Consider the following 24,662-nt stretch of genomic DNA (forward strand, 5'->3'; position numbering starts at 1 on the left):
AGGGGGTTAGGGGGGTATCTATAGGAATGCCGGAAATGGCGCGGTTGAGGTGTGGTCCTGCTCGGGAAACTCACTAGAAGCTTCAATTAAAATTACACATTAATTTCTATAGCGAATGAAAAAGGTCACCATACAGAAAATTTGCACAAACAGGTGAATGACAAAGCAGCGGAGTTTGATTTATGAAGAACCTTTGAACAATCATAATAATAATAATTAAAAAAAAGTAAAAACAAACAGTCAGGGTTTGCTGTAAATTGGGGCTACAACTGCAGTATTCCCATTAAACTGGATAGGACGTCACTGGGCAGTCACACTTGAACAGAGGTGATCAAGTGTCAAAACAAGTTTAGTTAACAGGGTCATCATTGTGTTGTGTCGTGTTTTTGTTGTGGCATTATCAAACATTGTGAGAGGCTGCAACTTAATGAATACATTTTGTTACAACGATAATACATCAAATAATCCATCCATCCATTATCCGAACTGCTTACGCTGCTCTCCGGGTGGGGCGGGGGATGCTGGAGCCTACCCCAGCAGTCATTGGGCGGCAGGCGGGGAGACGCCCTGAAAAATCAATCTAAAAGGAAAACCTCCGAGCAACGGGTCTTCTAATCCCTCAGGGTGTTTTTACAGCCTATACAAATATTGAGTAGGATCACGGAGGTTTGCACTGAACGACAGTTTGTGTGCATCTAAACGTGGGGCAGATAGGGAAGAAATATACAGGATGTGTCCTTATCGGGATCGTCGCTGAAATGTTACGTCCCTTCGAGTCGGGAACTACTGCTGTACGTTGGATGTGTTTCGGCTGTACTGAATTCCTGATTTGGTGGGGCGGTATTTCCTCCAGTTAAGAGCACACTGTGTAGTTCTCAGACTGGGGGAAATACTGAACATGGCCCCCTGCTTTGAGTGAACTGCTCATCTTAACAGGAGTCACGTCAACCGGAAAGCGCACACAAAACATCAAACCGTCACAAACCGTCAGGGCAGAACGACCGAGGCTAAAGCAGAAGACCAGCGGTCACTGAGGACTGCTTCCGTAAACCACGATGGTCTATGAAACCGAGTCGGCGATGTAGGCCGAGGGTTCGCTCTTTTGCAGCTCGTTTACAGCGGTGCTAGAACTTCAAACTGGTAGCACTGAATCACGGTACCGACCAAGGACCAAACCCCTCACGCGACTCAAAGAAAACCCTCTCGGGGCGTAAATACAAATGTTAAAATTAGACAAAAACTCAGGAAATATAAAAATCAGATTTCCAACGTGCACAGAGACCGTTAAAAAGACAATCCGTCCCCCCTCTTCTCAGCGCTCCCTTGACTCCCTTGTGCAGGTCACACCACGAAAGACGACTTTTGTCTGAATTCCCCCTGAAACAGAAACAGCCAACGTCACCACGGGGGCTCCGCTTTCCCTTGCCAAGTTTTCCCCTAAATTGATGTTGATAAAAACCCAGGAAGGGAATTTTCACAGATATGAAGAGACAAAGAGGTATTTCAAATTGAGAGAAATGGGGGGGGGGTAACGCTTACATCATCTTCATCACTGCCGCCGCCGTCCAAGGTTGTGGGCTGGTAGACGACGGAGGGCTTCGGTTTGCTGCCGGGAAAATAAAACGGGTTGAAGCAAGCGGAGAGAAAACGACCCACGTCTAAGGGAACGTGGGATTTGGGAGCATTGAGAGGCCAATTTGGAGTGAAAAGCCTAATCTGCAGACAAGCAACTACCACGACTGTTTGCTTACCTTTCAGTGTTCTCTACATTGGGGAGGAGGAGAGAGAGAAAACAAAACCAAGTCAGTAAAAGAAACATTTTTGGCGCAATACCGTTGTGATCATCGGATAGCTTGCACCTCCGATGGGACGATGACGGAGACCACCGCTGTTTTATTTCGCTCATGTCTGGACATTTTTTTTTTGTAATAAAACATTTCATAGACTCAAGAGAGAAATCAACTGTGAGCAACTGGGACCACATGAACTACTGTGGAAACCAGGCGTCCGGGGGGCGTGGCGGTCTGTTCCGTTGCCTACCAACACGGGGTTCACCGGTTCGAATCCCCGTGTTACCTCCGGCTTGGTCGGGCGTCCCTACAGACACAGTAGGCCGTGTCTGCGGGTGGGAAGCCAGATGTGGGTATGTGTCCTGGTTGCTGCAGCACTAGCGCCTCCTCTGGTCTGTCTGGGCACCTGTTTGGGGGGGAAGGGGGAACTGGGAGGAATAGCGTGATCCTCTCACTCGCTACGTCCCCCCTGGTGAAACTCCTCACTGTCAGGTGAAAAGAAGTGGCCGGCGACTCCACATGTATCGGAGGAGGCGTGGTAGTCTGCAGCCCTCCCCAGATCGGCAGACGGGGTGGAGCAGCGACTTGGACGCCTCGCCAATTACCCCACTCTTCCAAGCCGTCCCGGTCGCTGCCCCACCCCCTCTGCAGACTACCACGTCTCCTGCGATACATGTGGAGTCACCAGCCGCTTCTTTTCACCTGACAGTGAGGAGTTTCACCAGGGGGACGGAGCACGTGGGAGGGTCACGCTATTCCTCCCAGTTACCCCTTCCCCCTGAACAGACTGACCAGAGGAGGCGCTAGTGCAGAGACCAGGACACATACCCACATCCGACTTCCCACCCGCAGACACGGCCAATTGTGTCTGTAGGGACGCCAAACCAAGCCGGAGGCAACACGTGAATTCGAACTGGCGATCCCCGTGTTGGTAGGCAACGGAATAGACGGCCACGCCACCCAGACGCCCCGTCTGTCAACATCTTGACAGAAAAACAGACGCAGCGATTACATGTAATTCCTCAGAAGACAGAGCAACGGTCCCGAGGTGGCCTGGATACATTCTGGAGGTGACTGGGTCAAAGTCGCTGTTCAAGAACAACACAAAGGGCAAAATCTCTTTTTTGGCCTTAGATTTTTACAAAAACAGTTGGATTTACTTCAAAATGACACCAAAATATTTTACCTTTTATTTCAAAGACATATTCCTATCCATTGCTATAGTGAGACATGTATTACAGTGGTCAAAGGTGGTGTTTGCCGTGCCCGGCTCCACTTGGTTTCTGTTTCTTTTTAACATAAGGCAGTGTACTTGGAGATACAAGGTTTCTGACCTACAACTCATTAATGCTAGACTGATAACCAAACTTGTCATCCATAAATGAATAGAAAGAAAGAGCTGCGCACTTACTAGGTAGGTATCCTTTCTTGTGGGCGTACCAAAGACCGAATCCCAGTAAGGCCAGTAGCAGGAGAGCCACAATTACCCCAGCGACAATACCCTGAGTGTTCACGTCCCCTTAAAAACAACGTGTGTAGTAAGCTCACATGAAACATCACATTTTGAGGTGACTATCTGCTAAACTATGTTCAAACACTGCTGGTCAAGTGCAGTTGGCCGTCTATTCAATTAATAGACAAACTGCATATTCTACAAATTTCCCAAAATGTAACCCTAATGGATTTTTCAGACATTAAACCTAAAAAGTAACCCCGAAAAAAGGTTTGTAGAACCTGATAATGTAATAAATTCCCAATAATGTAAAAACCCCGATAATGTAATAAAAATCTGCTCGAGTCCATTGAAAATGCAATAAAGCCTGATAATGTAATAAAGTGCATTTCCCAATAATGTAATAAACTTTTTACCAATAATGTAATAATGTGTTACATTAACGGGACGTTATTAGGGTTAGGGTTAGGGTTAAGGTTAGGGTTGGCTACGATATATAGTTTATTACATTATCGGGAAATGCACTTTATTACATTATCAGGTTATTACATTATCGGGGGGATTTATTACATTATCAGAAAGTTATTACATTATCGGGAAATGCACTTTATTACATTATCAGGGTTATTACATTATCGGGGGGGGATTTATTACATTATCGGGGTTGTTACATTATCGGAGATTTATTACATTATCAGGTTCTACAGGGTTTTATATTAATTGCACTTTACATTTGCATTACAAGTTGAATGGCTGGATGGAAATTGGTCCAGCTCTCCAAAAAGGTTGGAGACCTTGACTGAGACCATACTGGCGTGCTTCGTCATCAGCGAGACAAACCTCGTGTCTGGGGTTTCATGCTGACCTCATCATCAGCTATAAAGCCTCCTACAGACTGTGCGATTTTGGCAACCCTATAAGTTTACTGCAAGCCACACTGCGCGATATGGATCTAATAAACTTGGGCAGGACATCAGGTGTGACGTATGTAGACTGTGCGATAACGCCTGCTGAATCGCAGGCTACGACGCAAGGCCATAAAAACGTCATCAGTGTGCGCGCCGCATCAGCGCGTGGAATCAACCTGTGCCGCTGGTAGAGCAACATGACGCCAAGCAGGAATAGAGCCCTTTCAATAGTCGCCGGTTTTGCTAGCTCGTTTTAGCTAGCTTTGTCGAATCCATGGCATTTGGGTCACAGATGCTGACAGTGTCTGGTTGTGTTTAGCGCCTACGTGGCGTTGATCAGCGCGTCATTTCCTGCTGCATTTCTATTGGTTGGTTAGTAGACGTAGGTCGTAGCAGCGGTCACATTGTGAGACGGTCATCCTACATTTCTGACACTGTCAGACTTTTGTCCCAGGGTTATCTTCGGTCACAAGACCGCAATAACGGCCGTCTTTGAACCTGTCTCAGTGCGACGTAGGACCGCCGTCTCGGAGCCACGACCAAAGACGGCGCCACGTTTAGTCTCCATTTGTCTGAGACGGCCCAAATCGCACCGTCTGTAGGAGGAGCACTATGTGCATACACCAGTGGTTCTCAACCTTTTTGGGGTCCTGGACCCCCTGCGTATTTTTGATCTACCCTGAGGACCCCTCCACCTGATCTTGGGGGAGGGGGGTTTCAATTTGATAGAAACAGTAGAAACTGCATTTTAAATTGCATTATAGCATTTATTCACTCTTTGGGGCAAAAATAAGAGCTTTCAGTTGTAACTTAGATATAGTTAACAAAACAGAATATGTATTCAGTAACTTTCAGATATATGTAACAAAACAGAATATGTATTCAGTAACTTTCAGATATATGTAACAACAGAATTCTTATGCAGTAACTTTTAACAATGCAAACGGGAGCGAGATCTCTTATTAAAATACAATAAATGACACTTGTGAAACAGATGTAATTAGAGGAAAAAAGTCCTGTTACCCTTTATAGTTTAGGTAGCTAAAGGTCTCAGTCACATTTGAGTAAAATAATCCTATTTCTATAAATGTCATAGGATCTTTTTTTTAAAAGATATTTTATTTTCACGGACCCCTTGCAATTACACCACGGACCACTAGGGGTCCGCGGACCCCCGGTTGAGAAACACTGGCATACACAGCCTGCAACTTACAACCCACACATCCCTTACAGGAAGAGCATTAAAAAAAAAACAACTCGCAAGTAAGCAAGCTCTTCAAATGTCACGACTCAATCTTTGGCAAGTGTTGTGTCAGTGGAGCAGGGGAACTTACGGACTTCCATTTTCACAGCTCTGCAGCGCTGGGGGGGGCCAGCGTCATTGACAGCCTCGCAGTAATATTCCCCCGCATCCGCTTTGTTAGTACCGGGGAACTCCTGAAGAGGACAGAAGGGGTACATTTGAAGTATTCGTGGGTAAGGGGTACAGATACTTTCCAAATGTAGAGCCGGCAGGGGTAATAAAGAGTCGCTGACCAGGTTGCCGCTTGAAATGTTTAACTTGTAGCTGGCATTTTTGAAGTTTGGAAACTGCCATGGCTTTTCTGGAAGCGGGGTGCCATCTTTGAACCACTTGTAGCTGGGAGAAGGGGAGCCGTCGCTGTCGTAGCAGGACAGGACGGCCTTCTTGCCGGTCGTCACTGACTGGGGGACTCTACATACAGGCGGAGATGGAGGCACTGCGGGAAAGAATATTTATTGCTGCTTATTTGTTGGGCCGGCACCATATTGTCCTCGTCACAGGACAGCAGATCTGCTCGATTTCTGAAATTATACTTGGCGACTCTAGATGACTCTGGATCAAACCCTTTAGTTGACATTGGAGGAGCATGCCCACGCCCATCCCCACAAATACTCAGGCATGATTAAAGCTTTCCTGCGGACATTATGGGTAACGACCGACAGTCCCATCATCCATACTTGTAAGTGGTCATAACTGTTACGTCCTTCTCCCATTGCTCGGAGTAGACTGGGAACATTGATGCACCAGTCTGCCGTTGATGTAAAACCTGGTTCGCACTCATTAAAATATCTGTAAAGATCGACGATTATTAATCTATATCGTTCTATATTTCAGGATCCTATAGCATCATTTATCAATGTACATGTTTTCAATAAGTTTCTATCAGTCATTTTGTAATTAAAAATATAATTAAATCAATCGGTGTTGTGAAATGAATATTATGTTACCGTGGACATATGTTCAATAAGACGCAAGTTCACCTCAGACCTGTAGAGATATATCTGATTATTCTTTCATAGAATATCTTAAAAGGCATCGGGGTTTGGTTTCGAGAATAAAGAAAGTATTTTTTTCCTTTTATGGGATTTCCCCCCCCCTTTTCTCCCCAATTGTGCTTGGCCAATTACCCCACTCTTCCGAGCCGTCCCGGTCGCTGCTCCGCCCCCTCTGCCGATCCGGGGTGGGGGGGCTGCAGACTACCGCATGCCTCCTCCGGTACACGTGGAGTCGCCGGCCGCTTCTTTTCACCTGACAGTGGGGAGTTTCACCAGGGGGACGTAGCGCGTGGGAGGATCACGCTATTTCCCCCTCCCCCCCGAACAGGCGCCCCAACAGACCAGAGGTGGCGCTAGTGCAGCGACCAGGACACATACCCACATCAGGCTTCCCACCCGCAGCCAACAGTGTCTGTAGGGACGCACGACCAAGCCGGAGGCAACACGGGGATTCGAACCGGCGATCCCCGTGTTGGTAGGCAACGGAATAGACCGCTATGCTACCCGGACAAGAATAATGAAAGTACTTTGGAGGAGGACCTGCAGACCTTCTCACGGACCTTGGTCTGGATGGATTATATTTGGAAAGCTATGTTTGATAAACAAGTGAGCAGCCTTACCCAGGACAGTCAGCTTGACTTGAGTTTCTCCAAACTTGCCGTTGCCAGACACCCCACACTCGTACTTGCCGTTATCCTTACGGGTCACCTGGTTGAATCTCACACCGCCAGCAAATGTTGTCACTCGTGTAGCATATTGATCTGTGAGAGGAAAAAAAAGCAGGAATATTGGGCAAAAATTAAAGACTCCGACATAAAAAGGGTCCTGCAGCTCTGCGGGACAAAAACGCTCGTGGGATAAAATGTGGACGGATGATCTCCAATTGTCAGTATGAAAGTATTCTGTGAAATTATACCATGAATGTGCTTACCTGTAGGTTTCCCGTCATAAATAACATAAACCTTTGAGCCTTTCAAGTCGTCGAACTTCCACTCGACTCGAGCGTCTGCACCAAAGTCAGCTGAGTGAGAGCAGGTGAGGTCGACCCCTAAAATCACAAAAGGTTTCATGGACCCAAACAGAATGAGTAAAATACATAACTATTTACCAACATGACCATTCCAGCTTCTGAAAACATCACTTGCAAAAATAATTACACATTGCCAACCATGAGCACATGTCTTCAACCAGTAAACTCCCTAAAGTTTCCTACCATAGCTGTGAAGTGGTCTTGAAAACAAAGTTTAATTTTCGCCTATAAAATCCCCAAAGTCATAGATTGGGGAATAGTTGCAAACTGGTTTGAATGGGGAGTCAAAGAGGCCATCTACGTGATGTGTGAACGGCCATCCCTGAACCTAGACTCCCCAACCCTCTGTGAATAGTACACGTGTAACTCTAGTTTTAATGGTCATGGTAATTTGCATATGAAACCAATTGGTGGTTTTGGTCTTTAGGCAACTGTGCGGTTTACAGGGTTGGGAGATACCTGTGGTCAGTTGAGACAGACTGCAGACTTCTTCAGACATTTGCAACTAAGACATTTCCTTACTACACACAAAGAATGGGGGGAAACTCATAAAATCTACCCCAATAGAAAATCATCTCACTGAACTGCAAACAGGAGATGGAGAGAGGAGAATAATTTGTAAACCATATCAAATATTTTTGTCTATGAACCAAGATAGCTCTTTAAATATAAAGCAGAGATGGGACTCAGAAGTAAACATGGAGATGACACAGGGTACCTGGAAGGAAATATGCACAGGAGCAAACCTAGAGATAAATTCAAACACGTGGAGGGAATTTAACTGGAAAGTCATGACTAGATAGTTTCGAACGCCAGAGACGGTGTCAAAGATGGCTCCAACACACACCGGTTCATGTTGGAGAAATAAGCTGTGGAGCACAAATTGGAAACCATACTCACATATTGTGGTTATGCCCTAAGTTACATGTCTTGTGGAAAGAGGTATTTGATGCTCTTAAAGAAGTGTTCCAGCAGCATACCCCCACAAGATCCTACGGCGGCGCTACCGTGAGTAATACCTGATGGTTTACAGGGGCGGTCTAAGAAATATCTCTTAGGAATACAGCAGCCCTGAAGGGAATTACGATTAAATAGATGAAACCAGCCCCCCCCCCCCCCATATACAGTGCATCCGGAAAGTATTCCCTTTCCCCACATTTTGTTATGTTACAGCCTTATTCCAAAATGGATTAAATTCATTTTTTCCCTCATCAATCTACACACAATACCCCATAATGACAAAGTGAAAAAGGTTTTGCAAATTTATTAAAAAAAAAAAACGGAAATATTGCATGTAAATAAGTATTCACACCCTTTGCTATAACACTCAAAATTGAGCTCAGGTTCATCCTGTTTCCACTGATCATCCTTGAGATGTTTCTATGTCTTGATTGGAGTCCACCTGTAGTAAATTCAATTGAATGGACATGATTTGGAAAGGCACACACCTGTCTATATAAGGTCCCACTGTTGACAGTGCATGTCAGAGCAGAAACCAAGCCATGAAGTCAAAGGAATTATCTGTGGACCTCCGAGACAGGATTGTATCGAGGCACAGATGTGGGGAAGGGTACAAAAAAATGTCTACAGCTTTGAAGGTCCCGAAGAGCACAGTGGTCTCCATCATTCGTAAATGGAAGAAGTTTGGATCCACCAGGACTCTTCCTAGAGCTGGCCGCCCAGCCAAACTGAGCAATCGGGGGAGAAGGGCCTTGGTCAGGGAGGTGACCAAGAACCCGATGGTCACTCTGACAGAGCTCCAGCATTCCTCCGTGGAGATGGGAGAACCTTCCAGAAGGACAACCATCTCTGCAGCACTCCACCAATCAGGCCTTTACGGTAGAGTTGCCAGATGGAAGCCTCTGCTCAGTAAAAGGCACATGACAGCCCGCTTGGAGTTTGCCAGAAAGCACCTAAAGGACTCTCAGAGCATGAGAAACAAGATTCTCTGGTCTGATGAAACCAAGACTGAACTCTTTGGCCTGAATGCCAAACGTCACGTCTGGAGGAAACCAGGCACCTCTCATCACCTTGCTAATACCATCCCTACAGTGAAGCATGGTGGCGGCAGCATCATGCTGTGGGGATGTTTTTCAGCGGCAGGAACTGGGAGACTAGTCGGGATCAAGGGAAAGATGAATGGAGCAAAATACAGAGAGATCCTTGATGAAAACCTGTTCCAGAGCGCTCAGGACCTCAGACTGGGGCGAAGGTTTACCTTTCAACACGACAACGACCCTAAGCACACAGCCAAGACAACGAAGGAGTGGCTTCGGGACAAGTCTGTGAATGTCCATGAGTGGCCCAGCCAGAGCCCAGACTTGAACCCCATTGAACATCTCTGGAAAGACCTGAAAATAGCTGTGTAGTGATGCTCCCCATCTAACCTTACAGAGCTCGAGAGGATCTGTAGAGAAGAATGGGAGAAATACCCCAAATATAGGTGTGCCAAGCTTGTAGCTTCATACCCAAGAAGACTTGAGGCTGTAATCGCTGCCAAGGGTGCCTCAACCAAGTACTGAGTAAAGGGTGTGAATACTTATGTACATGCAATATTTCAGTTTTTTATTTTTAATAAATTTGCAAAAATTTCTACAAAACCTTTTTCACTTTGTCATTATGGGGTATTGTGTGTAGATTGATGAGAAAAAAAAGGAATTTAATCCATTTTGGAATAAGGCTGTAACATAACACAATGTGGGGAAAGTGAAGGGGTGTGAGTACTTTCCAGATACACTATATATATATATATATATGTACATATGTATGTATGTATATATACAACTTATCTACTATATGGCGCAAATAACATAAGGCTCAAAAATGTATATTTAGTAAGCGGTGGGGCTCTGTCATGGATTTACTAATACAGTGAGGGTTTTTTTTGTTTTTCATTCTCTTCTCTCACTTTCATTTGTTGTTTCTCTGGTTTATAACATACCCCTGTTTATGTGGCTATTACTGTACTCTGGAGTGGGTCTGTTTTGTTGTTTGTCTACTTAAGATTTGAAAGTCAATGTGAAGAATATGTAGATACAGCTGGGGAAGGGAAAATGTGTCCTTGTATGAAAATATATTGTAATATTGTTTAAAACTAAATACAATTTAAGTAAAAAAAAATTTTTTTTTAAAAAACACCAAATGAGGAAGTATCTTTTGGAAGAATGGTGTTCCATCCCTCTAGTAGAGTTCAGACACTTTATGAGCAGGAACACTGAAACCGTTCTGGAGGCTCATGGTGGACCAACACATTACTAGTACACCTTGTTGGCTTTTCCTTAAATTTGCCACCCGTCTGTATATCATATACATATTTGTTATTTGTGCATAACGTTTGTTTTCGTCAGGGGTGTCACGAATTCTCCCAAGTCCACAATTTGATTTGACTTCCAAGTTTAAAGGTCACGATTCGGTTTAAAAAGAATTTCCAGCACCGCTATGCCATTGTTGAGACTATCGAGTCTTGATGTGTAAAGATAAGCAGATCATTGTCTTCATGCTCAATACTCAAGGCTCAGCGTTTTCGGTTTTTACTTTCAAAGCCATCCGGCATGCCGGATTTCGCCACAAGAGGACACTGTTACATAACCTCACACGAACAGGAACAACTTTTGGATCCGTGGGAACATAAAATCTGGGTGAAAACCAATTTAAACCGATCTGCTCTGGATCCGGTTATTTTCTTGCCCGGTGCGGGATTCGATACGAGGTGTACTGCACCACAAGGCGACATCACTAACCGCTCGGCTAAAGGGTCAGACCTGCTAGCTAGGGGCTAACGGGTCTTATTAGTAGTTTACAGCTCCTTTTAAAAAAATCTGGGCATTTTTCGGCGAAAATCGGTAAAAACCGAAAACGCTGAGCCTTGCCAATACTGAACTGGTTTGGGTCGCTATGCCACCGTTTTGTTTATAAGGGTGGGGACACCTGCAGTCAGTTGAGACTGAAGACGTCACTTCTACACCAAAATTAGCGCGTATAAGCGTTTTTTTCTTTTTTAAACGCAAGTAAACCCGCTAAAAATAGGCAACTGACTCCTTTCACAGCGCCAGCAGACCCGGGTCTGACTGCCAGGCGATTTTTTGTCGTACCCGTTTTCCGAGAACTCTACACGGCGTTATTATGTTTCCCACCTGGATTCCGGGAAGACCCGCCCCTACTCTATCTCTGATTGGCTAACCCTTATCCCTAACCCCACCCTAACCCTAACCAACCTAACCAACGGAGGCAACGACTACTAGACAATCAGAGGCAGAGTTCCCGGAAAACGGGTACGAAAAAAAATCACGCGACTGGCCAGCAGATGAGTTTGCCTTTCTTTTCTTCTTCTGTTGCGTCGTCTTTGACGTCATGACGTTCGTGATGTCACGAACGCGCCGGAAAACAGGGAAAGCAGCATGGAAGCCAGAGAGACGGTGGTTAACGTTACATTTTTTTTATCTCTTGTACTTCAGTCTCTCTTTCAAACCATACAAACTCGACGCAGACTGAACGGTGTTCGAGCGCTGCTTGAACGAAGACGCTGTACCCACAAACAATATGTTGTAATGTGCATGGATAAGTAGACACGTTGGTCTAACAGTCGACTGGTTAACGGTGTCGCTTGCGGTGTGGGAGCCACGGGTTCGCGTCCCGGCTGTGGCGGTCCCGGACTCCCCCCCCCCGAATTCATTACAGTATGTTTTTCCGCAGATGCCGGCGCGATTTTATGCGCGCGGACAATGGCGCTACGTCATCGCGCAAATTAGCGCGTCCACCTGGGTGTCGCGTTCGATGCCGATCGGAGGTGGGGCCGATAAATACCCGTGACTACTGCAGAGTCATTTGACCCGGGCGTGAAAGCCGATTGTACCCCTGTACACTGACCACCAAAGGCGGATGTTGGCGGGTGTTAGAGGGGTTTTCTTGGCCAGTGTGAAAGGGGCTAGATGAGGACGAAACCTCCCTCTCAATAAACGTTGTGTCCAGATGAACTGATTCACCTTTCTGCAACAGATCATTGGTTTATACCCTGACGACTGTCATTTACATTTCCAAGTTCTTCTTTAAAAATATGGGCTACATGTTATCAATTGTGATATAACCGCCATTTTTTTGTAATGTACCACACTAAGGCCATATGGTCAAATCTCCATCCATCCATTGTCCAAGCCGCTTATCCCAACCAGGGTCACAGGAATGCTGGAGCCTATCCCAGCAGTCACTGGGTGGCAGGCGGGGAGACAACGCACACATACCTAGGGATAATTTAGTATGGGCGATTCACCTGACCTCCATGTGTTTGGACTGTGGGGGGAAACCGGAGCCCCCGGAGGAAACCCACGCAGACACGGGGAGAACATGCAAACTCCACACAGAGGACGACCCGGGACGACCCCCAAGGTTGGACTACCCCGGGGCTCGAACCCAGGACCTTCTTGTGGTGAGGTGACCGCGCTACCCACTGTGCCACCGTCGTGCCCATGGTCAAATTTAAATAGTTTATTTAAAATGAAATAATAACTTATTTCACCGGTCAGTTGGGAACAAAGTAGTTTTTCTGTCAGTGACGTGTTTGTCGCCAACATAACTCACGGGAAAGGCAAAATGTTGCCACGCCGGAGATTTCAGGGAAGCAGGAGGATGTTCCAGTTCTGCTGGTTTCTCCATCATCTCCGGCTCCGGTAGTGGCCATGGTGTCTCGAAAAGCGCCGCTGCGTGTACGGCGCCCGGGAGGTGACGTGGACGGATTTCTGTATAAAGTGCGCAGGAGCTTTACCAAAAGAGCGCCTGGCTGTGACTAGAATACGCATGTGTGCTTTATAAAAAATCCAAGTCCATGTCACCTCCCGGGCTCCGTAGTGGAGCTCCGCTGTGGTGTCTGAAGTCTTTTCCCCCTCTCCATTGGATGCACGCGTGTAGCGAGGGTGGGGAGAACAAAACTACCGGGAGAATCGTTGATCCCGCTTTGCTCGTCTTGATCGATCATCGATTAAGAATCGAACTCGTGACACCCCTAATATCCATTTAACAGTTGTAAAAGTGTGCACTGAGATCATTGTGGTGTTTTCGCAACTCACCTTCATTCTCTTTGACTCTTACGTTTGCATTTTTGGTGGTGACTGTAAAACCGCTGACCCCTGTAGAAATGTGAAACAGAAACGTTGAGTACACACGAACACACTAACTTTACCGCAGAGCCTCTCGTACAATGTGAAGTACCTACCACGAATACCACTTGTTTACATGTAAAATGAAACTAAACAGAAAACTAAAAAGGAACTAACCTAATAATAAGCTAATAATAAAGGAAACTAAAAACTAAACTAAACAGAGGGAGCCATCAGCAATACTCAAGAGTATCAGCGAATAATAAGAGCTTAAATTCCAACAATGTTCACAAGCTGAGATAAGTTGAAGTCAAACACATGACTTTAAACAACACATTTTACATCGTTTATATATATTGATGTTTACATACATATAGATGGACTATGTGAACATAAAAGCTGTTTTGAAAGGTCAACACAAATAACGTTGTCAGAAAATATTCACTTCACATGACAGTTTCTAAGGGTAAGCAAGCAGTTGGTTCTTATGGTTACTCACATTGCTAAAAAAGGACAAGGGTGTAGATGTAGAGGACAGTGATGGAGGTGTCCATGTATAAAGGATATAAAGGGGTGTAGATGTAGAGGACAGTGATGGAGGTGTCCACGTATAAAGGATATAAAGGGGTGTAGATGTAGAGGACAGTGATGGAGGTGTCCACGTATAAAGGATATAAAGGGGTGTAGATGTAGAGGACAGTGATGGAGGTGTCCACGTATAAAGGAGTGTAGATGTAGAAGACAGTGATGGAGGTGTCCATGTATAAAGGATATAAAGGGGTGTAGATGTAGAGGACAGTGATGGAGGTGTCCACGTATAAAGGATATAAAGGGGTGTAGATGTAGAGGACAGTGATGGAGGTGTCCACGTATAAAGGAGTGTAGATGTAGAAGACAGTGATGGAGGTGTCCATGTGAAAGGGATATAAAGGGGTGTAGATGTAGAGGACAGTGATGGTGGTGTCCATGTATAAAGGATGTAAAGGGGTGTAGATGTAGAGGACAGTGATGGAGGTGTCCATGTATAAAGGATATAAAGGGGTGTAGATGTAGAGGACAGTGATGGAGGTGTCCATGTATAAAGGATATAAAGGGGTGTAGATGTAGAGGACAGTGATGGAGGTGTCCACGTATAAAGGATATAAAGGGGTGTAGATGTAGAGGACAGTGATGGAGGTGTCCACGTATAAAGGAGTGTAGATGTAGAAGACAGTGATGGAGGTGTCCATGTGAAAGGGATATAAAGGGGCGTAGATGTAGAGGACAGTGATGGTGGTGTCCATGTATAAAGGATGTAAAGGGGTGTAGATGTAGAGGACAGTGATGGAGGTGTCCATGTATAAAGGATATAAAGGGGTATAGATGTAGAGGACAGTGATGGAGGTGTCCACGTATAAAGGATGTAAAGAGGTGTAGATGTAGAGGACAGTGATGGTGGTGTCCATGTATAAAGGATATAAAGGGGTGTAGATGTAGAGGACAGTGACGGTGGTGTCCATGTATAAAGGATATAAAGGGGTGTAGATGTAAAGGACGGTGATGGCAGAGTCCAAATTATACAATGACAATTGTGTGTGTGTGTGTGTGTGTGTGGGAGGGAGGGGGTCAACTTTTTCTCCAGGGCGTAAAGGGAACCCAGTGAACTGGGTTCAGTGAACTGAAGTCTTCCAGTCCTTACAGTATCTTGCTTGTTTAATGTAACGTCTGCAGTCTGTAGATCATGATCAGTAAAATCCATTACACCACGCTCCCCAGGCTCCACACAACAACTTGTGTAGTCAGGGGTCATCAACAAAGTATTCTAGAGCAAAGCTGCCAGCAAGTCAGACACACACCCACACTCACGCACAAGACCGTCCTTAGGTAGCTAACATTAGCTAACTAATATTGGGCAAGGCAAATGTTAGCTAGCATTAGTTAGCTAAACTGTAACTTAGGGCAAAAGTTAGAAGCTAGCTATCAGTAGCCTTCATCCATAGACACTTGACAAAATCCAATTCAGAATCCATTATCCAAGCCACTTATCCCAATCGGGGTCATGGGATGCAGGAGCCTATCCCAGCAGTCATTGGGCGGCAGGCGGGGAGACACCCTGATTCACCTGACCTACATGTTTTTGGACTATGGGAGGAAACCAAACGTTAATTTACCAGAAAGCACTTAAGGATGCGGCTTACTTTTCTGAATTGATATCTAGAAATAACCACAATCCTAAAGTTCTCTTTAGGGTAATTGATTGTGTTATTAATGGTCCCTCCACTTCTTGTAATGAACCTGATGTTAAGCTGTCCGGAACACTTCTCGCTCATTTTATAAATCAGGTGGAGAATATCAGGTCCCATATCCAACCTGACCCTTGCATTCTTTCCATTCGCCAAGGTTAATTCTGCCTCTTTTACACAGTTTCAACCCATTACAATTTCAGTGTTGGAGAGTACAGTGTCCCATATGACCTCCTCCTCCTGCATCCTAGGTGTCATTCCCATTAAGCTCCTCCTGCATCCTAGACATCATTCCCACTAAGCTGCTCAAGGAGGTATTTTCTACTATCAGCCCCGTTATTCTACAAATTCTTCATAATTCTCTGGCCTCTGGTTCTTTTCCAGACAGGTTTAAGCATGCCATTGCTCACCCATTGCTACTGCTAATACCACTACTACTAATACTCTACTACTTTTGGTTGCTCCCATTAGGGGTCGCCACAGCGGATCATCCGTTTCCATCTCTTCCTGTCCTCTGTACCTTCTTCTGTCACACCTGCCACCTCTCGCACAAGCAGCACATCACTGTACCGTTACTCTGTATGTTCGCTGTCATTGGTCCAAAGTCAGCGGCCTGAGGGCTGACTGAATCAGCCCAAAATGATCAACAAATCAAGGGGGCGTACCACGACGCCTGTCACTCATTTACTACAAAGATGAATGAAAGCTGATGCTACTATGTTTGGCCTGTTAGTGAACTTATACCAGCTGTCCCTGTCCATGGGGCAAAGTATAAATATCTATGGGGCAAAGTATGAATGGTGGCTTTGTGAGAACACAGTAAACAGGCTCAGTGTCATCAAGTATAGTGAGAAGTGTTTGACCTGGCGGTCTGTTACTGTAATAAGTGAAATGATTTTCCCCTTGATTACATAAATGTATGTCATGAACATCAGCAGTATCTCCTGGTGCCTTTGCTCCGTCTAGACTGTGTCTTATCTTATGGTTTACTTACTTCCTTTTTAACTTTTTACCAAATTTATCTTTAATATGATTGCATATGATCATGATACGCTTTTAAAGATTAGAAATCAGTTTCCTTGGACCACAACAGGGTAACCACCGGAGATTCTCTGAAGCGTCAGCATGAGTAATGAAGATTGTTTACTTTTGAAAGACTTCACTGGGATCAGGAGAAAGCCCAAAAAACATCGAGGGAAACGAGCTGGGGTCAGAAACAGGCTGAGGAGCCACGCAAACCGCCCACCCTTGCCGAGCATCCTACTCGCAAATGTTCAATCATTAAAGAATAAGCTGGATGACATCAGAGCGAGGATACAATTCCAACGGGACATTAGAGACTACAACATCCTGTGTTTCACCGAATCCTGGTTGACCCCCACCGTACCGGACCACACAGTTACACTGGCTGAACACTTCTCCACTGTCCGTATGGATAGAACAGAGAAGTCCGGCAAATCCAAAGGTGGAGGAGTCTGCTTCATGACAAACAACAAGTGGTGTGACCCAAGGAACGTTACGGTTCTGTCTCGCTCCTGCTCTCCCCGCCTGGAGCATCTAACCATCATGTGCCGTTCATTCTACCTGCCCCGCGAGTTTACATCACTAATCATCACAGCGGTCTATATCCCACCACAAGCCAACACTGACATTGCTGTATCCGAGCTGCAGGAGGCGATAAATAAACAACAACAACGGTATCCGGGGGCTGCTTTCATAGTGGTCGGTGACTTTAACAAAGCATATCAGAATTTAAACAACATATTCACTTCCCCACGAGATGAAGAAATACTGCACTGGATCACTGCTACATGCAGTTTAGAGAGTGCTATAAAGCCACCTCCCTGCCAGCGTTCGGCAAATCAGACCATGCCGCTATCCTCCTCCTACCAAAATACAAACAAGAACTCCTAAGGGAATCACCGGTGATGAAAGAGGTGAAGAGTTGGGCTGACCATCCGGAAGCCATGTTGCAGGACGCTCTCGAGAACGCTGATTGGGAGATGTTCCGCACGACCTCGGCTAACGTCAGTGAGTTTACAGAAGTAGCAGTGAGTTACATCTCTGTGCTAACAAATGCCATCACTCCGACTGACAAGATTAAGATGTTCCCGAACCAGAAACCATGGGTCGATAGAGCAGTTTGATTGGCGTTAACAGCTCACACCACCGCCTACAATGCAGGGCTGATTTCTGGTGACATGACCGATTATAAAGCAGCATCTTACGGCCTGCAGAAGACACTCAAAGAGGCTAAGCGGCGCTATAAGGACAAAGTGGAAGCAGACTTTAATGAAGGTGACTCCACTCGCGTGTGGAATGGACTATGGGTCATTAAGATTTTAAAAACAAGCCTTGCTCGGCTATGAGTGTGGATCCCTCCCTAGCTGACAAACTGAACATGCACACTACAAGGCTAACGGCACCAACAACAGCTAAATGTCCACAGTAGACAGAGGGGAACCCCCATTCACCGTCACTGAGAGCGATGCGAGGAGGGTCCTTAGGGGGGTAAATGGCAAGTAAGCTGCAGGGCCTGACGAGATCCCTGGCTGGGTCTTAAAATCCTGCGCTAACCAGCTAGCGCCAGTGTTTACATACATCTTTAACACATCCCTGACCCAAGCCATCGTCCCCTCATGCTTCAAGCGGTCCTTTATTGTCCCTGTGCCAAAGAACAACAGTCCATCACGCCTGAATGACTGCCGACCCGTGGCCCTGACGTCAGTAGTGATGAAGTGCTTTGAGAGGTTAGTGAAAGATTTCATCGGCTCATCCCTGCCCAGCTCATTCGACCCCCTCCAGTTTGCCTATAAAAACAACAGGTGCAGAGACGATGCCATCTCCAACCTCTTGCACACCGCCTTAACCCACCTGGATGGGGGGAGAGGGAACTACGTACGTATGCCGTTCATTGACTGCAGTTCAGCATTTAATACTATAGTCCCCCTCAATCTGGTCCCAAAGATGAGGTCGTTAGGAATCTACAAAGTTCATAATAATTGGCTGATACCAGATGCCAACACATGAAGAAGTGGGGGCACCTCCGTAGCGAATGATAACGGTGCATATCACATGGCCACACAGTCGCAACATCGCCGGTTCGATTCCAGCCGGTGACCTTTGTTGCACGTCATTTCCTGTCTACCTCAACTTTATGATTTATGATACTTACAGACTGCATTATTATTGGGGGGAAAAAAGCATTCCTTGAACGCTCACACCATGAACGTTCAACCCCCCCAACACACTGCAAAGTCTGCAGTACGGAGTGGCAGTGAACCTTCAGAGTTTGCACAAACGAAAGTCACTTCTTCACTTCTTTCTGCCGAGTCAGTTTCTGGTGAAATGCTAAATGATCAAACTGGGTCACAACAACTTGACAGACCAGTCAGCAAAGGAAAACACACCCACTTCAATTGTGTCTGTGTGCAGTCACTAGCCGGTCTTTCCTACTAGTGTAGTAACAACATAGTAATAATAGAGTAACAGCAGACAGTACAGTGTTGTTATGAACTGGACTGTTAGAGGGACACACTGTTGTGACGACCTAGTAGCTTGGTACACTTTACTGCACAAAGTCCTGGATTACTCTGCAGGGCCCAACAGTCGTAGTCAGATAGTAAATGATTTCCAGACCAGTCATTATTTACCCTTATTCTGTTTACCGTAACAGAGAAACACAGTCAGGTGTCAGTCGCCTCGCTCTGTGCATGTCAGTCAGGCAGTAGCGTCATGGCATCATTTAACAAACCACCTCACAATGTAAACATTTCAGCACATTTTTGTTGACTCCAGATATCCTGCCTGGCATGTTGGTAAACAGTGTGGAATGTGAACGTGGTACGGAGGCAGTTTTGGTCTGACGACAGAACAGCTCAGGAGGACACTGCAGTGTACAATGAAACCAGAGAACTGCGCCACTTCCTTGCTCACATGTATGTTGTCAGAGTTTCAGGGGTGGGGAAAGATAACAAGGCTTTGAATGTAAGGCACACACACACACACACACACACACACACACACACACACACACACACTAGAAAGCTACTAGTCGCGGCCTTAATGGAAAGAAAACGTCACACTAAATGTTTTGTTCCCCACAAGTTTACACTGGATTGATAAGTAGACCTTCATCGGTATCGCATGTTTTAGACTAGCAGAGGTAGCCGGCGTTGCCCGGGGAAAATTTTCTCACCAAAACAACCAACACGATCTGATCTTTACGATATAATCGATAATGAAATATAGGATCATTTATGATATGATACATGTGATAAACGAATGTCAAATAAACGAATGTTATTAACGAAAATGATCAAATGTCATGATTGTCAATCCATTCATCAAGCTTCTTTGCCAATGTGTGTATTAATCACTCAGTGCTCAAGCACCTCAGGGTAAACCACATTGCATGTCTTCAGGGCTAGCATTGACAATGCTAGGTGTAGTGCCTCCCTTGACCACTGGAAGGATTTGTCGGAAGTCTCCACAAAGCGTCGTTGGAATGACTCTCGCAAATACATCAAATTTTTTACTTGGTTTTTGAAATATTCTTCGGACTGTGCAATCCTTGGGAAGTGCTGATTCTAAAGATGCCTTTCCTTTTGTTCTACAATGAGTATTTCTGGAGTTTTAAGCGAACATACAAACATAGACAGTACTTGTCATGTATCCATGATAATAATCTATCTGAAGCTGATTTTGGCTAACCAATACGTTCATGAAATAACATGCAAACACCAACTACACTGGCAACGTATGAGGTATCAATGGAAAAAAAATCCAGACGTTAAAGGTTCGATTATAACAAATGTCAAAGATAAAAGCCATGTAATTTTGGGTATATTGGGCCACATGGGGCATTATTAGCATGAGTTAAATAGATAATTAATCCAGTGATAAATGCAAATAAGATCATGAAAGGGCACCACTGTGATCCCTCTCAAGACAACAACTAATTCAATACAACAATTAATAATTCAATACAACAATGAATCCTTCAGTGCCACACTGTTGCAATAACATGGCTGATTCATTATGATGCACGCTGTTGAAGACCGACATTCCTCTTAAATATTAACACACAAACAACACACCTAGAGTTTCAACACAAATGGCCCAATATACACATATTATGAAAAAGGCAAAGGGAACATATGAATGTAGGGTAGATTTACATGTTGACAGTGCTGGATCGAACTAAACTCATCATTTGAAGAATATACCTATTAAGTGATATTAATCATAAATATCTTACATATAACATAGGCTACCACTTTTTTGTTTTATAAATCTGAGGCGTTGTGATACATCCACCACATTAACAATAGCTATGAAGGTCAGCGCCAGGCTGTCATGGGTGGAGGCTCCAGGCTAGGCTGTAATTCATTCAAACTTTTAACATAGGTTACAGCGGACTGCTAAAGACACAACCTGTCTTTCAATATTAGACAACAACATGTTTCTGTCACCGGCACATGTTCTGATAAACCCAGGTTACTACAGTTATTTTCAGCAAGGTGAAGATGGATTCTGCTATGAATGGAAAACCAAGCCCGGAACTAACAGGAAGTAGTCCTGTGAAGTTTTACACTTCAACATGTCACAGTTAACAAGTGTGTCGGACAGCGAACAAACAATATGTCTTTCATCAACATGCTGTGCTGCAGCCACTGTACTGAGAAGGACTGAGAGTCAGACAGGAGCTGTGGCTTATTGAACATCTGCAGGATTTATCACTGGACCACAGTGATGACTCAACAGCTATGTTCTCTTCATTTGTACCATGAGTGAGCATGATGGAGACACATTAAAACACCACACACCACATTAAAACACCATGCACTACATTAAAACACCATGCACTACATGAGGGATTCATCATTTTGTTGTGAAGTTTAAGACTGATCATCAAAGTTCCATTAATGGTAATAATGGTTCCAATGGTCCTAATAGTGTGTGTGCATGTATGTCTCAAATCATCCCACATTTGTGGTCCTACGATTTACTAATGCACTGGCTTTAATGAACCAAAGTCTTGTTTTTGTTGAATACGCAAATGTAATTCTAAACTTATTTGCAGATTTAAAGTAACTTAAAATCTTTTATCCTAGCAATAACTGATGAACTAACAATAACTGATGAACTACAGAGTTAAGGCCGCTGTGTAGAGTAGAATGATTAGCTCTACAGTATAGTGACTAGCTCTACAGTATAGTGACTAGCTCTATAGTATAGTGAATAGCTCTATAGTATAGTGACTACCTCTAGTGACTAGCTGTGTACAGTATAGTGACTTTCTTTACAGTAAGGTGACTAGCTCTGTACAGCATAGTGGCAACCTCTACAGTATAGTGACTAGTTGTGTGCGGTATAGTGACTACCTCTACAGTATAGTGACTACCTGTGTAAAGTATAGTAACCAGCTCTACAGTAGAGTGATTACCGCTACATTATAGTGAACAGCTGTGTACAGTATCGTGAACAGCTCTACAGTATAGTGACCAGCTCTACAGTATAGTGACTACCGCTACAGTATAGTGAATAGCAGTGTACAGTATAGTGACTAGATCTACAGTATAGTGACTAGATCTACAGTATAGTGACTACCGCTACCGTATAGTGAATAGCAGTGTACAGTTTAGTGACTAGATCTACAGTATAGTGACTACCGCTACAGTATAGTGAATAGCAGTGTACAGTATAGTGACTAGATCTACAGTATAGTGACTACCGCTACAGTATAGTGACTAGCGCTACAGTATAGTGAATAGCAGTGTACAGTATAGTGACTAGATCTACAGTATAGTGACTAGCTGTGTACAGTATAGTGACTACCGCTACAGTATAGTGACTAGCTGTGTACAGTATCGTGACCAGTTCTACAGTATAGTGACTACCTCTACAGTATAGTGAATAGCAGTGAACAGTATAGTGACTACCGATATAGTATAGTGAATAGCAGTGTACAGTATAGTGACTAGATATACAGTATAGTGACTACTGCTACAGTTTAGTGATTAGCATTGTACAGTATAGTGACTAGATCTACAGTATAGTGACTACCACTACAGTATAGTGAATAGCAGTGTACAGTATAGTGACTAGATCTACAGTATAGTTACTAGCTGTGTACAGTATAGTGACTACCTCTACAGTATAGTGAATAGCTGTGTACAGTATCGTGACCAGCTCTACAGTATAGTGACTACCTCTACAGTATAGTGAATAGCAGTGTACAGTATAGTGACTACCTCTACAGTATAGTGAATAGCAGTGTACAGTATAGTAACTACCTCAACACTATAGTGAATAGCAGTGTACAGTAGTCACTAGATCTACAGTATAGTGACTACCTCTACAGTATAGTGAATAGCAGTGTACAGTATAGTGACTAGATCTACAGTATAGTGACTACCGCTACAGTATAGTGAATAGCAGTGTACAGTATAGTGACTAGATCTACAGTATAGTGACTACCGCTACCGTATAGTGAATAGCAGTGTACAGTTTAGCGACTAGATCTACAGTATAGTGACTACCGCTACAGTATAGTGAATAGCAGTGTACAGTATAGTGACTAGATCTACAGTATAGTGACTACCGCTACAGTATAGTGACTACCGCTACAGTATAGTGAATAGCAGTGTACAGTATAGTGACTACCGATACAGTATAGTGACTAGCTGTGTACAGTATAGTGACTAGATGTACAGTATAGTGACTACCTCTACAGTATAGTGAATAGCAGTGTACAGTATAGTGACTAGATCTACAGTATAGTGACTAGATCTACAGTATAGTAACTACCTCTACAGTATAGTGAATAGCAGTGTACAGTATAGTGACCAGCTCTACAGTATAGTGACTAGATCTACAGTATAGTGAATAGCAGTGTACAGTATAGTGACTAGATGTACAGTATAGTGACTAGATGTACAGTATAGTGAATAGCAGTGTACAGTATAGTGACTAGATCTACAGTTTAGTGAATAGCATTGTACAGTATAGTGACTAGATCTACAGTATAGTGACTAGCTGTGTACAGTATCGTGACCAGCTCTACAGTATAGTGACTAGCAGGCAGGTGAGGTTGGTGCAGGTGCAGGTGCAGGTCGGTTAGCTGGGAGAACAAGTGTAAACACCTGCTGAAAGAATAAAGTGACTTCATTTAGTACTACAAAAGCCTTTCCAAGCGCAAACGCCCAGACAAGTTAACTGGTTTGGAAATAGCCAGTGCATGTTGTAATGTACTTCTGCGTACACCTGGAAACACGACTCACCTGTTGCTACGTAGACGAGCCAACACACCGAAACCAGTCCGGGAACAAACATGTCTTCTGTCCGCTGGCTGCGGGCTCACCACGACGCCTTGTCTCACTTGGTCTACAGCCTCTCTAGACAAATAACGTGCACTTTGTCTCCAGGATCTCTCGATAAATAACACGAGAGAGGGCACGCGCAGTCTTCTGTTGAAGAATAAACGTCCTTTGGCGAGCACCAACTAGACACGGCTGGTCAGTTTTGCAACTTCCGCTTACCTGTGGCTCGTTAAGTAGAGTAAGAAAAAAAAAGGAAAACCGCCTCGATCTTTTCCGGTAGTACCTGTGTGACGTCACGCCGGAGCGGGCTGGTGAACCAACAGGTTGGACTGGTTCAAACCCAGAGGTACCACTGCACAGCCCGAACGTGCAACTTCTGCACAACGCGGCGTTTGTGCAAAACCCATCCGTGAGGACTTTCCGCCATGGTCAAACGCTTTGCAACGTCCGCAGTTTATTCTCATTATGGCAGTACGTAAGGGCACATGTGGGTATCCGTCATTTCATGTGACTAGAGTGGCAAACCAGTGTGGCAAGCAGCACAAGGC

The 24,662-nt window shown here is 44.7% G+C and overlaps 1 protein-coding gene across 1 annotated transcript; it reads right to left on the reverse strand.

The window, feature by feature from the left end:
• Nucleotides 1–2: 2 nt before the first annotated feature.
• On the reverse strand, nt 3–24,323 carry f11r.1 (F11 receptor, tandem duplicate 1). The gene is made up of 10 exons (XM_056284860.1): nt 24,076–24,323; nt 13,539–13,598; nt 7,381–7,497; nt 7,070–7,210; nt 5,688–5,890; nt 5,486–5,588; nt 3,202–3,309; nt 1,752–1,764; nt 1,540–1,606; nt 3–1,377 (listed from the first exon to the last, which is right to left on the reverse strand). Exons 1-10 carry the CDS (start codon nt 24,125–24,127, stop codon nt 1,342–1,344), a joined length of 900 nt encoding a protein of 299 aa, XP_056140835.1. The 5' UTR covers nt 24,128–24,323; the 3' UTR covers nt 3–1,341.
• Between the last annotated feature and the right edge of the window lie 339 nt (nt 24,324–24,662).

The sequence above is a fragment of the Lampris incognitus genome, chromosome 8, assembly GCF_029633865.1.
Source record: "Lampris incognitus isolate fLamInc1 chromosome 8, fLamInc1.hap2, whole genome shotgun sequence".
Taxonomy (NCBI): Eukaryota; Metazoa; Chordata; class Actinopteri; order Lampriformes; family Lampridae; genus Lampris; species Lampris incognitus.

Coding starts and splice junctions, on each gene's coding strand:
- f11r.1 (XM_056284860.1), bottom strand. CDS start 24,127: ATGTTTGTTCCCGGACTGGTTTCGGTGTGTTGGCTCGTCTACGTAGCA. Junction 7,211..7,380: donor TTATGACGGGAAACCTACAG/GTAAGCACATTC, acceptor TTCCTCTCACAG/ATCAATATGCTACACGAGTG. Junction 5,891..7,069: donor AGTCAAGCTGACTGTCCTGG/GTAAGGCTGCTC, acceptor TCTTTCCCGCAG/TGCCTCCATCTCCGCCTGTA.